General features: G+C 36.8%; 1 protein-coding gene across 1 annotated transcript in view; it reads right to left on the bottom strand.

Moving 5' to 3' along the window:
• Nucleotides 1–14305, bottom strand: part of SMCHD1 (structural maintenance of chromosomes flexible hinge domain containing 1) — a 73316-nt gene that overhangs the window by 13923 nt on the left and 45088 nt on the right. The window contains exons 35-42 of the mRNA XM_015823194.2: nt 14004–14091; nt 13088–13219; nt 8645–8797; nt 7755–7881; nt 6768–6887; nt 4719–4804; nt 2908–3030; nt 1684–1874 (exon numbers count right to left, since the gene is read on the bottom strand). Of these exons, the coding sequence (XP_015678680.1) occupies nt 1684–1874; nt 2908–3030; nt 4719–4804; nt 6768–6887; nt 7755–7881; nt 8645–8797; nt 13088–13219; nt 14004–14091 (1020 nt within the window). The remainder of the gene's footprint in view (nt 1–1683; nt 1875–2907; nt 3031–4718; nt 4805–6767; nt 6888–7754; nt 7882–8644; nt 8798–13087; nt 13220–14003; nt 14092–14305) is intronic.

The following is a 14305-nucleotide window of genomic DNA, read 5'->3' as shown; positions in this document are numbered from 1 at the left end:
GGGGCCACGTTCTTCTGTGCCCTCCAGTCCTCACCAGGGCCTCCAACGGCCGAAGACAAGGTCGACATCTGGGTCCTCTGGGCCATACCAGGCCCTCCGCTGGAAAGCCAGGGCCGGGGGAGAGCAAGGCCGGAACTGGAGCCTCCGCCGCCAGGCCGCTCGACTGAAACAGGGCCAACGCCAGGCCGCCCAACCAACGCTAGGCCACCCGACCAACCGGAGCAGGCCAGTGCCAGGGCCAAGGAGCCAAGTAACGGGGTCGAAGCCAAGCCTCCACCGCCAGGCCGCCAAAGTTCTTCCAGGCCGCCCGGGTCCTTCCAAGGCGCAGAATCGGGCCGAAAACGGGCCGAACGCCAGGCCGCCCGACCAACCGAAGCAGGCCAGCGCCTGGGCCGGGGAGCCGAATAACGAAGTCAAGGCCAGGCCTCCACCACCAGGCCGCCCGAGATCTTCCCGGCCAGAGTTCTTCCCGGCCGCCCGAGTCCTTCCAAGCCGCCCGAGATCTTCCCGGCCAGAGTTCTTCCCGGCCGCCCGAGTCCTTCCAAGCCGCCCGAGTCCTCCCAGCTGCGGCCGGGTCCTCCCAGCCGCGATCGAACAAGCCGAGTCCTTCTGGCTACAGTCGCCCAAGCTGGGCCCAGGCTGGAAACGGGCCCAGGCTGAAAACGAGCCGAAACGGGTCGAGGGCGGGCCAAAAACGGGCCGGGCGGGCTAAAACGGGTCCGAGTGGGGGATCACCCACCCGCCCATCGCCGCAGGCCCCCCGAGGCACCCCCAAAACACCCCCATACCCACTTGCCGGGTCCGTATACTACGGAGCGAGCCGTAGTCGATCCGCCATCTTGGGCATGCGCAAACACAGATTTGAGGGAGTTTTAAAAGTAGGAATTTGGTTTCCACTAGGAGACTTTTCATTTTCAAAATTCCTATGTGATAAAATGTTCAATGTAAATTTATAAAAAATATGAAATGTATAGGTAATCCCCAGGTTACAACAGCAATTAGGAATGGAATTTCTGACGCTAAGCAATATAGTCGTAAAGTGCAAACATGGTATAAACATGATGTGTTTTAGGTAAAATTGTTCCCAGCTCTCCTGGGATTTATATTTTAAAAGCAAGTTTTTTTTAATGTACTCTGAAAGAGCCTTGTAGTGCACCCAGAAGCAAGTCCTTCATTTTACATTCCTCTTTTTTTTTCTTGATGAAGGATCTGCAAAAGGGAAAATATGGTTCCTGCCAAAATAACATATATTTAAGAGGTCAACCTGGACTGGAGAATAATATGCAAAATACTATCTATCTTGCATTTTGTTAAGAAGTTGAGTTAGGATACAACTGTTCATGCTACTAAAATAAGATTTAATCATTTTTTTCATTCTTAAAAATAGACTGAAAAAGTAGAAATAAATTTCTGAGCTAGCACCCTTCCTTATCCCTTTTGACTCAGCTCTAAGTTATAAGCAAAGAAATAAACTTGATAGAGTTGATAGAATCATAGAATTGGAAGGGACCATTTAAGCCAATCTCATTCTCAGTGCAGGAATACAAATTAATGATGTCCAATATTGTATATCCCCATAACAGGAAAAAAACTAAATAAAATAAACTAAAGATGTTAGAATTATAATTATTACATTTGGAAGTAAAATATTAATTAAATTTGGAGAAGAAAACAAAACTTTACCTGTTCCAATCTAGAAAATCCTTCTTATAAATAGAATCAAGAGGCAACACTTGTTGTGCACCTTGAGTCTGATCAAAGATACAACGTGCAGCAGCTGTTGTCAAAGTGACTATACAATCCATATCACTTGCCAAATGCCAGGAAATCACCTTTGCTACTTCACTGTCTTCAATCTCTGCTAAATGTGAAATCTTGCACAAAACATAAGCAATGAATTAAGGGTTATTTTGTATGTATAAAAGTAAGAACTTAGCCTTCCCATGTGCTTAATCTATTTGGGAGACTATGCTATCCAGTTTTGAGGCTAAACTTTATATGCTAGATCTCCCAACATTAAAAAAGAAAAGAAAACAAATCTCGGAAGCCTTTACTGAAGAAAATTCTGATTTAAACAAAAAGTTGCATTTAATAAGGTGTAAAAAGAATTGGTTATGCACATTTATAATTATGCAATTTTTACTTAAGTGACAGCTTTACTTATCACGTTTTCCCACAAGCACACATAGAGCCTTCAAGTCAATAATGACTCGTGCAGCTGCCAGGATATCCTAACAGTTTTCTCAACAAGATTTTGCCATTGCTTGCTTCCTAGGGCTAAGAAAGAATGACTGACCCAAAGTCACCCAGCTGGCTTTGTACCTAGGATTAATCTCCTGATTTCTACTCTGATGCCTCCACTAAACTGGCTCCTATGATGGTATTATTACATATTAAAACACACTTAATTAAAATATTGATAATAATGCCCATTTCTGCTCTTTTCTTCATTTAGAATTGGCAGGCAAGTATTATGATTCCCTAAAGCTGATAATATTACTATTACTGCTACTGCTACTACTACTACTGATAATAAAGCCCAAAGATATTCAATAATGTTTATCTGAGGACAAAACCCACATTCCATACACATAGCATCGCTGATGAGATTTAGATTTATCTAAATTATTTATTTGTTGTTATGTTCACCAGCAACTCAATACTGCCTATTTTGTATTTGGGTTCTTATTGTATGTATTTCTATTTTTTTAATTTCATCCATCCCGTTCTTTCAATAAAGCATTCAGATCTATGCCCACAGTCTGCTTTATTGGAGGATAGGTGGGTTTAGCTGCATATCAGGCTTCACATAGAGTAACGTGTAGTGAGGACAGAACAAAAGGAGAGAAAAATAAAGTAATAAAAAATATTAGTTTTTTTTAAAAAGAAAATTGAGAACAAACTGACCTTGCCCAAAATATCCTGATTACATTTGGGATATTTGGCAAGTGTGCATATTCTTCTAGGTTGTTTCGATATATTTTCCTTCTCAGCCTGCTTACGTTTTATCAAGGATTCAATATGCTGCAGCTAAAAATTAAGACAGAAGAATAACACTATGTATTATTATAGAAATGTACTTTACAACACATATAAACAATTTACAAACATACAATTAATTTTAAGCTTTTATGACTTTTTATCTTACTTAAACAAGCCTCTACTGGACAGTAGTAAAAATTGTTGGGGTTTCTAAAAACAGCCTGGAAAAGTAGGAATTGATACTAAATATAGTTCACATTGATATTATTTTATCAATGAACTGGTAGCCATGGGATTGGGAATGTACTTCCCTTTTGCTTTTTGAACTACTCTTAGAAATTGGTTTTACATCTGAAAATGAAATCAAAGTGTTAAATTCAATCAGATAAAGGAATTACAACAAAAAAAGAGTCAAAAGCTGGAGCAAACTGAAATGTGCAAGGGGCATAAATAGACCACAATGAAAACAAATTATATGAGGTATTATTTATGATCTGTAAATGAATCTAAGAATTCTTTCATCCTGGAATATAAACAAATTACAGTATTAACACTGAAATATGAAAGCTGCAATCTTATGTATGCTTATCTAAAACTAAATCCCACATTATATTTGACAAATTATTTTTAAACTGATTTACATAGTGTACCTGTTTTGATGGGTGGGTCGGTGCATTTAGGTCAGTGCTGACTTCTGCTAACTGTTTGGACAAGCCCCTGCAGTTTTCTTAGCAAGTTTGTTAGTGCTTGCTTCCTAGGACTGAGAGAGAGTGATTGGCCCAAACTCACCCCAGCTGGCTTTGTGCATATGATGAGACTAGAACTACGTCTCCCAGGTTCTAGCCTAATACCTTAAGCCAGGGGTCTTCAAACTTGGCAACTTTAAAGACTTGTGCACTTCAACTCCCAGAATTCAATTCCCACTTCAACTCCCAGGGCTGGCTGAGGAATTCTGGGAGTTGAAATCCACAAGTCTTAAAGTTGCCAAGTTTGAAGACCTCTGCCTTAAGCACTAATCAAACTGACTCTCTTGGATGAGCAGTCTAGTTTTAAAGATACAGTACTGTATCAAGGGCCAACAGATATGCAACCTAACAGAGATAAGGTATTATGCTCTTTCTATATTCAGATTAACTTCTTATTAAACACTGTTCTTTCATGTTAAATAATGTAAAGGTAGCCCTTAACTTCGTTGGTCCTTAGTTGGATAGTTAAAAGTTACAATGGACCTCCCTGAAAGTAGTTATGACCCCATTCTGAAGTTCCAATGGCTGGGCCCTTCCCGCAGGACCATGCCTGCACTTTGGGAGCCTGGCAACCGTTTTGCATTTATGGCCATTGCAATCTCTCCTATCACATTACCATGTTTTATAACGTTTTTGCCCAAACCTGGTATTTATTTCCAATTTTTTTCAAACCCAGCCCATTGCGAACCATTGGTTTGTTTTATGACCAGGGCATGCTTAATGACTGTGGTGGCCACTTTATGACTGTGGCATTCACGTGACTGCTGCAAAAAAGGTCATAAAATGGGGTCGGCAATGTGGGTGACGTGTCTTACATGGGTGACGGGTCTTACAACTTACAACTGTGTTGGGCAGTCGAGGACTACGTGTATTTAAAGTCAGGCCACTTTGTCTCTATAAAATAACAAGAAGCCTATTATATCTCTTCGGATATAACTACCCTACATGAAAATTCTGATGGTTAAAAATGAATGAAAATTAAGACCATACCACATTGGCCTCAGGTATGTCAATCTGATGTGTTTTCAATTCATGTTTGAGCTGTAACTCCTTTTTTTCATTTTCCTGTATTTGGCCTGGAAAATAAATCAGCATAACAAGTTGGACTAAGTTGAGTTGAGTTCGTTGCTTAGTGAAAGTAGCATCAGAGAAAAACTAAAATAATATTTTTAAGTCAAAGGTTTAAAATGGAATTTTATTGCTTTTTTCAACACTAATTTTAATCATATTTTTATTACTTTTTATTTAGATCTAAATTCATCACTTAAATGTTTTTTTCTCTTTATTTGCTACTTTAATGTATGCTGCAGTATGAGATGCCTATGTTGTTGGGAAATTGACCCTGATAAATATTTCGCACATCATGGAGGCATGGCATTTAAAGTAATCACTAGAATGTAAACAGACTTAGGTTAAGAAGGAGCAAATTTATAAGAAGCTGGCAAAATAACAGCCAGATATATTGTGAAAAACAGATATTTTACTCACCCTACCCGAAAAGCTGTTTTGTGTGTGCTTATGAGATGAACTGGCCATTATCTATATTAGTAGATGCTCAAATAAATTGCACAGAGCAGCTACTGTGTTTAATAGCAGTTCTAAAATTTACATGGAATATTACTACTGTGGCACTGAAGGATACTTTATTTTGTTGAATGTGAAGTTAGCCAGTGTTTCTATTGTTTTAGTTTGCATGCTCCCACTAAGAACATTTCTGAAATATTCCATAGATGTTTTTTTCAACACTGTATTTTACAAACCATCAATTGATAATTCTTTTTCCTAGTTTGGTGGATCAACTGTGGTTTCTCAGTTAATCCAACTCCGACTTCATCATACTCAAGTAATTATCATTTTGAAATTTAAAAACAATAAATTAGCTAATTCTAGATGGTATCTGAATTTCATTATTATAACGATATTACTTCATAACAGATCTTACTTTTGTGAAGTATATTAAGTATATTTTGTGAAGGATGAAAAAAAGAAAGAAATTATTTAATATTTTACTTATGGAATATCTGTGGATTCATTATTCTGGTCTGGCATGGAAAAAGCAGCTAAAGTTTAACTTTTGTCTTTTTGCAAGAAATAATGGAAGCTGTGCAGATTTGATAGGCAGGAACCAATTCAGATAAAGTTCTACCAAGACTGAGTGTTTGAGCCACACAGACCTGGGGATATTCCATCTCTAATTTTGGATGGGAAAGCATTTCCCCTTTCTAGGCTATCATGCAATCTGAAATTCTTCCTGGATTCACAGTTCCTACTTGAAGAGCAAATGTCAGCTGTGGCCAGGAAGACCTTCAATTCTATCTGGTGTACCAGTTGCGCCCTTTCCTAGATTGGAGGCCCTCATGATCTAGTCACCTCACAGCTTGATTACTGCAACACATTCTATATGGGACATTTTTGAGGACCACCCAGAAGAAATAACTGATTCAGATTGTTAACTATTTTTGAAAAACTTCCATAAGCATTATTAAAAAGAACTACACATATGCATCACACTAATTTCAGAGTAAGCAATTTTATGCAAAGAAAAAAGAATAGAAGTGATAATAAGTATAAAACATACAGTAATACAAGTAATTTATACAAATATTATTCAGTATAGCAATTCATTTATTTCTTTCCTTACTTCCACCACATCCATATATTGATTCATACATTGTTTCTGGTCTTTAAAAATCCTGGTCTTTCCAAATTTGTCAAGACATTGTATATACTTCCTAGTTGATGGGATATGGGCAACAATATTTTGGTTTGGTAGGTGATCCTAGCTCCCATATAACTGTGTGACTGTCCAAAAACTGATGGTATCATCTTTGCAAGTAGCATATATACTGCATGTGTTGGGACATACATAAGGCTGTATCAACTTTAGAGCTTCTCTGTCGTACTAAAAACATATAAAAAACCTGTACATAAAAATGTTCATTGATAAAACATGAAAATTAGTTACTTGAGAACAATGTGGCTTGTTTGACTTGCAAGATTATGTGTATATGAATAGAAGAATATCCTTATAGTACTTACATTTTATTTCAGCAATAAGCTGATTCATAATGTCAAAACAATCTCTATATGTTTTTATTGACTGTGAAAGTTTGTCTCTCTCTTTTGTAAGAATTGCCATTTGCTGTTGACTCTCATGATCTACAGATGAAAAAAATAATTCATTTTTTTCTTTCAACAATAGACACACATACAATGAATTAACTAATGATGATAAACCTAAAGAAGATGCAATAACAGAATAATAGAACTGGAAGGGATTTAGGAGGTCTTTTAGTCTAACCCCCTGCTCAAGCAGGAGACCCTATACCATTCTGGGCAAATTGCTGTCCAATCTCTTCTTAAAAGCCTCCAGTGATGGAACACCCACAACTTCTGAAGGCAAGCTATTCCACTGGTTGTTCTCAATGTCAGGAAATTTCTCCTTAGTTCTAAATTGGTTCTCTCCTTGATTAGTTTCCATCCATCCTGCTTTCTGGTGCTTTGGAAAATAGCTTGACCCCCTCTTCTTTGTGGCAACCCCTCAAATATTGGAACATTGCTATCATGTCACCCTTGGAACTTCTTTTCACTAGACTAGACATAACCAATTCCTGCAATCATTCTTCATGTTTTAGTCTCCAGCCCCCTTGATCATCATTGTTGCTCTTCTATGCACTTCTCAACACCTTTTTTACATTATGGTGACCAAAACTGGATGCAATATGCCAAATGTGATCTTACCAAGGCATTATAAAAATGGTACTAATGCTTCATGTGATCTTGATTCTATCCCTCTGTTAATGCAGCCTAGAATTGCATTGGCTTTTTTGGTGGCTGCAGTGCATTGCTGGCTCATATTTAAGTGATTGACCACTAGGACACCAAGATCCCTCTCACAGGTACTACTATTGAGACTGGTTTCATATATTCTATACCTGTACATTTGGTTCAGAAATAGTTTCTTAAACATTATAGAGGAAAAAGATAAATTTTAGAAAATAAAAAGTTGGAATTATTGAAACTCACCATTACAAAACATAAAGGGTAAATAATAAGGTTGCAAATATTGTTTCGAAGAAGATATAACTGGCTCAAATACAAGCTTATACTTAGTTTTATGTCTTCCTGGACTTTTTTCTGCTAGCACAAGATCCTGAAAAACAACAGTGTGATTTGCATTATATATTTAAGACATATCTACCTAATATGAATATACATTTAATTAGTATATAAAACCCTAACCTTTATTCAGTACTAACAACTGCAAAACGTTTTTCCAAAATAAACAGCACCTGTTATTAATAGCATGTTTTTAACAATAAGCAGCTGAAAATTTATTACTCCTCTCAATTTAAAAATAACCCAAAAGTAATGTCCTCAGAACCAGATATATACTATTCACAAGAACAAAACCAACAACCCCAAATATTGTTACAGGTAATCATTGACTAATAGGGACTGGAATTCCAATCCTAAATCATTATGGTTATAAAGCAAATCATCCGATGATGAGCCCTGTTTTTACAAACTTTTTCAATGGCATTCATTCAGCAAATCACACAGTCGGTAAGCAAATCCATTCTTCCAAATAGATAACATCGCGAATTGTGACTGCAGGATATTACAACTAATCATAAATGTGACCCAGTTGCTAAGTACCCAAAATATGGTCATGTGACTGTTATTTTATGATGGCCCAAAGTCCTTACAGGTCATAAAGCACCATTGCTGAGGCAGCTGTAACTCTCAATGGTGGTTAAGCAATAGAATCATGTCCATTTACAACATTTTCTAAATTATAGAAAAAAATAGGCAAAGAAAGGTAAATATTAAGAAAATAATATGCCTGTGAACATAGTAGACTGCTGATTTCCATTCCTAAACTATTAATTGGAAGATTATTTAAGGAGACTCACCTTAATTTCAACAATTCCTCCGTGAAAACAAAATTCAACTGTACTTTTTTTACCCTGAAACAGGGGAATATCAATGTCTTTCTCAGTTGAACTTTCAATTTTTGCTACAATTTTTCCATGTAAATCACTTCCAGTACGGTTTTTGTATTTATCCTTAAATTAAGAAGACACTTGAATTAGAATTGATTTTTAAAAAAAATGCTCAATACGTATCTTAAAGCTCATATGGAATGTACCTACATTTGGGGTTTGTATTCAATTTGCTTATGGTACAAATTTTTGAATTTTACAGAACACCATTCACAGACTGTTTGCAAAATCCTGAGTTTAGCATGAAAATTATAATTTTTAAACCATTTTATTAAATTATTTAAAAGAAACAGACCAAATAAAAGAGGAGGTGGAGTTGCTCTCTATATAAGAAATAACTACATCTCTACAGAAATAGAGCACAACAATGATGAAAACTGTCTTGAATGCATTTGGGTCAATATGAAAGGGGGGGAAATGACATTGCCATAGGCGTATACGATAGGCCACCCAACCAAACAGAGAAACTAGATGAACTTTTTGCTAGTCAGTTAACTAAGGTATGTAGGAAACACATCACAATAGTAATGGGAGATTTTAATTACCCTGACATCAACTGGGAGACAAACTCTACCATGTGGAAGATCAAACAGATTCCTGACAAACCTAGCAGACAACTTTGTCTCCCAAAAAGTAGAAAAGGAAACTAGGGGATCAGCCATATTGAAATGAAATGATAGAAAGGTGTTGAAGCCACAGGAACCTTGGGGGGGGAGTGATCATACAATATTGGAATTCAACATTATGCAAGCACAAGCAATAGAACACAGTCAAACTAGAGTCTTGGACTTTAAGAGAGCTAATTTCAGTAAACTTAGAGAGAGCTTGGGAAGACTGCTTATCCAAGAGAGTCAGTTTGATTAGTGCTTAAGGCAGAGGTCTTCAAACTTGGCAACTTTAAGACGTGTGGATTTCAACTCCCAGAATTCCATGGATGAGAATCCTCAAAGAGAAAACAACTCAAGAAGCTTAAGAAACTTTGAAAAGTGAGATTATAAAAGCCCAGTCTAGCACAAAATCAACGAAGAAGAAAAATAACAGCTCTCAAAAGAAACCAGCATGGCTGCATAAAGAACTCTCTGATAAATTGAAAGACAAAAAGGACAAGTATAAAAAGTGAAAAGAGGGGCACATAACTAAGGCAGAATATCAGCAAATAGCCGGAGCCTGCATAGATGGAGAGAGGAAAGCTAAGGTTCAAAATGAGCTAAGGTTTGTTACAAAAGTCAAAAATAATAAAAAAAGCTTCTTTCAACATGTAAAAACAAGTAAAAAGTTAAAGAAATGATTGGTCTATTATTGAAGTGGCAAGAAGGTGACAAGCAACAGGGAGAAAGCAGAACTACTAAGCTCGTTTTTTGCATCCGTCTTTACACAAAGGGAAAAAACAGTCCAACCTATCAAAAACAGTACCATAAAAAACAGATTAGAAACACAAGTTAAGATAGGCAAGAAAATGGTAAGTGAGCACCTGTCCACCCTATATGAGTTCAAATCACCAGGACCAGATGGATTACACCCCAAGGTTCTCAAGGAACTGGCAGATGTGATCTCAGAATCACTGAACTATATCGTTCAAAGATCCTGGAGCACTGGAGAACCATCAGAGGACTGGAAAAGAGCTGATGTAGTTCCCATCTACAAAAAAGGAAAAAAAAGGATCCAGGAAACTACAGACCTATCAGCTTGACCTCAATATCTGGAAAGATTCTGGAAAAGATAATCAAGAGACAAATCAGCGAATACCTAGAGGCAAACAAAGTCATGACCAAAAGCCAACATGGGCTTATCAAAAACAGATGTCAGACAAATCTTATTGCATTCTTCGACCAGGTGACAAAATTAATGGACCAGAGGAATGCTGTGGATATAATTTACTTGGACTTCAGTAAGGCATTTGATAAAATAGACCACAACCTACTACTTGATAAGATAGAAAAATGTGGGTTAGACAGCATCACCACCAGGTGGATTTGTAGCTGGCTGACGGGCCATATTCAGTGTGTGGTCCTCAATGGAACTGCATCTACATGGAGGGAAGTGTGCAGTGGGGTGCCCCAGGGCTGTGTTCTGGGCCCAGTGCTCTTAACATCTTCATCAATTATTTGGATGAGGAGATAGATGGGGAACTCATCAAATTTGCAGACGACACTAAGCTGGCAGGAATAGCCAAAACTCCAGAAGATAGACTTAAGTTACAGAAGGTTCTTGGCAGACTTGAACATTGGGCGCTATCTAACAAAATTAAATTCAATGGTGAAAAAAGTAAGGTTCTACATTAGGCAAGAAAAACCAAATGGACAGGTATAGTATAGGTGGTACCTTGCTCAATGGTAGTATCTGTGAGGTTGTCCTAGTGGACAATCACTTAAATATGAGCCAGCAGTATGCTGCAGCTGCCAAAAAAGCCAACACAGTGCTAGGCTGCATTAACAGAGGGATAGAATCAAGATCACGTGAAGTATTAATACCACTTTACAATGCCTTGGTAAGGCCACACTTGGAATACTGCATCCAGTTTTGGTCACCATGATGTAAAAAAGAGGTTGAGACTCTAGAAAGAGTACAGAGAAGAGCAGCAAAGATTATTAGGGGACTGGAGGCTAAAATATATAAGGAACGGGTGCTGGAATTGGGTATGGCTAGTTCAGACATGTCAAACTCATGACATCACGTGATGTATCAGAACTTTTTCTCCATTGCTGGCAATGGGGTGGGCGCGGTTTCCTCATGATGTGTCCAGGCAGCAGTTTGACACCCCTGGTCTAGTTTAATGAAGAGGAGGACTAGAGATAATATGATAGCAGTGTTCCAATATCTCAGGGGCTGCCACAATGAAGAGGCAGTCAAGCTATTCTCCAAAGCACCAGAAGGCAAGACAAGAAGCAACGGATGGAAATTAATCAAAGAGAGAAGCAACCTAGAACTAAGGAGAAATTTCCTGACAGAATTATTAATCAGTGGAACAACCTGCCTCTAGAAGTTGTGAATGCTCCAACACTGGAAGTTTTAAAGAGACTAGCGAGCCATTTTCTGAAATGGTATAACGTTTCCTGCCTAAGCAGGGGGTGGGACTAGATGACTTCCAAGGTCCCTTCCAACTTTATTATTATTATTAAATATCATACTTAGAAAAATAAAAATAGAAACTAAATATAAAAATGAAAAATAAAAACAGAAAGTACAGAAAAGGAAAAAAGTAGAATAAAAAAACATAAATAATTTCCCTCTTAATCATCAATTTACAAACAATTTTGGCAATGTACCACCATCTCTTAAAATACAACAAATGCTGTCTAGATTCCATAACTCATCTCTTAAATTTTGTAAAAAATCTTAAAGCCTCATTATTCATTCCTAGGCAGCAAAAGTCCATTTAGGGCTGCAAAAATAACTGCATATTTATTTTGACCTTGATCAAATAAGCAAACTCTATATCTTTTCCCTGTATTTTTAACAATCTTGGTTTTTAATCCCTTCAAATAATGCCCTCGAACTTGATTTCTTTTATCTTCTCTTTGTCTCCTCTCAGCAAATCCTTCAAAACTTTAACAAATCCCTTGAAATAATATTTTGCTTAAATGATGTGGGCTAACAAAAATGGATTTTTTTTCTTCTTTCTCTCTATCTTGGTATCATATCTGTATGGAGCTGCTAAGCAACACAACAGTCTTTTTATAGACATATAAAATCTCTACAAAAAGCTCCTTAAAATGTCATAGTGATCATGAAGGTTTGGAAAATTCTAGTTGGTTCAGAAAGACTTGCTTAAAAACCTTAACAAACTGACCTAGTTTGATTTTGGATTTTTCTGAATCTGATACAGATCTTGCCTGCTATTTGTATGTAGGTGTGTATGTATCTATGTATGTGTCAATGCTGCTAACATCGGGTGTTATTACTTTGACAACAGATGGAAATGCATTCATTTTTCTCTTTTGCTTTTAGAGTTGATTGATGCTGGGAGGGGGGGATGTGGATGAGAATCCAGTTAGTCATAACAACAATTTCAAATTGTGGGGATTCAAGGTTACTGAGCCAAGAGCTGATAACGATTTGGCGGGCTGGAGAGCTGTGGAGAGAGCCCATGTTAGTTGGAGGACGGAATTGTGCTTTGCTACTTTATGCCAAGGGGAGGGGAATTCAGTTTTTTGGCTTCAATTATGTAGTGCCAATTTATTCTCAAATAAAAGATTCTTTAAGGTAAACAATGCCTCGAAGTTCTTTTGAAGTATTTCATCTGTCGGAACTATGACAGCATGTATGTATGTATGTATGTATGTATGTATGTATGTATGTATGTATGTATGTATGTATATAACTCCATTTTAAACCACAATTCAGTTTAATCACCGTTACAATGAGAGTCAAGTTCTTGACAAGGGTCCGACTGTCAACCTCCTGAACATTAGAAACAGCAGGAGTATTTGGCAAAGTTAGTGGCTTCAACAGTACTGGTTGGTTTGGCACCACATCAATTATAACCTTGAGGAAAAAAAACACAAAATATAGAGGCTTAATGTACATATAGAAATTTATTAACAGCATTAGCCCTAATTGTAGAAGTACCCATTCATATTCTTGTCATATTTTACTCCTTTCTAGCTTGGGCCGATGACGCAATTGGCAATGTATTACTACACTAGTATCACAGAATTTCTTGTCAAAAAGAGGTAATCATGCTTCAATAATATGCATGAACTAGATCCTTTAAACTTTTAAAGTTTAATCCCACTTTGGTTAAAGGTGGTGTGGCAATTTTATGATTGTTACAATTCTATTTCATTGTTGAAATTGTGCTGCTTGTTGTTTTGCTTAAAATACACTGTAGCCTATTTTAGAATAAATGCTTCAGAATGCTTAAGTAACTTTGTTTGAATTTATGTTTTGATTCTTTGCAGCTTTTTTAAAATCACAAAGCATATATCCCAGAAAATAGTGGCACAGTTGATTAGTTCATCTCTCTAAATTTTATCACTGGCCGTACAAAAGCAGCATGAACTGACTTCCCTCATTCAAATAATTTTTTGAGAATGTTATTAGCATTTATTCACTGTTTCATATGATAGCAATGGAGTAAGTATTTATGACTTTCTATGTTACTTATTGAAAACTACAGATAATCTTTGACAAGACTGGTTTCTTCGTTTAAAGTTTAAAGTTATGAAGGACCCAAAATAGGTAGTTGGTTAAAATTTTACTATAGAAATAATAAAATACAATTTTAAAAATGTAAAACACATTTTTACGTATTATTTCAAAAGCTTACCTGTTTACTGTTAAGAACATTTGTTTTGTCAATTGCAAATACGAAATGGATGATGTATTTGCCCACTTTTTCTGGAACTGTTTTATTCCTAAATTATAAACACTAATGTTAGTATTTCTGTAAAATTTACAAATTCTCAATATTTTTCACTATTAAAGTAAAATATTGTTACTCTTTGAAACAAATGAACCAAAATCAATTTTTTGAAGTTAACTTGTTTTTATTATATATCTTATTCAGTCTGAAAATAAGAAATACTCAGACTGATTAGAAAGAAAGAAATGGAATCCTCACATTTCATG

This window comes from Protobothrops mucrosquamatus, unplaced genomic scaffold (genome assembly GCF_001527695.2).
Source record: "Protobothrops mucrosquamatus isolate PMUCROS unplaced genomic scaffold, P.Mucros_1.0 scaffold1795, whole genome shotgun sequence".
Lineage (NCBI taxonomy): Eukaryota > Metazoa > Chordata > Lepidosauria > Squamata > Viperidae > Protobothrops > Protobothrops mucrosquamatus.
This window is presented reverse-complemented; position numbering and strand designations above follow the sequence as displayed.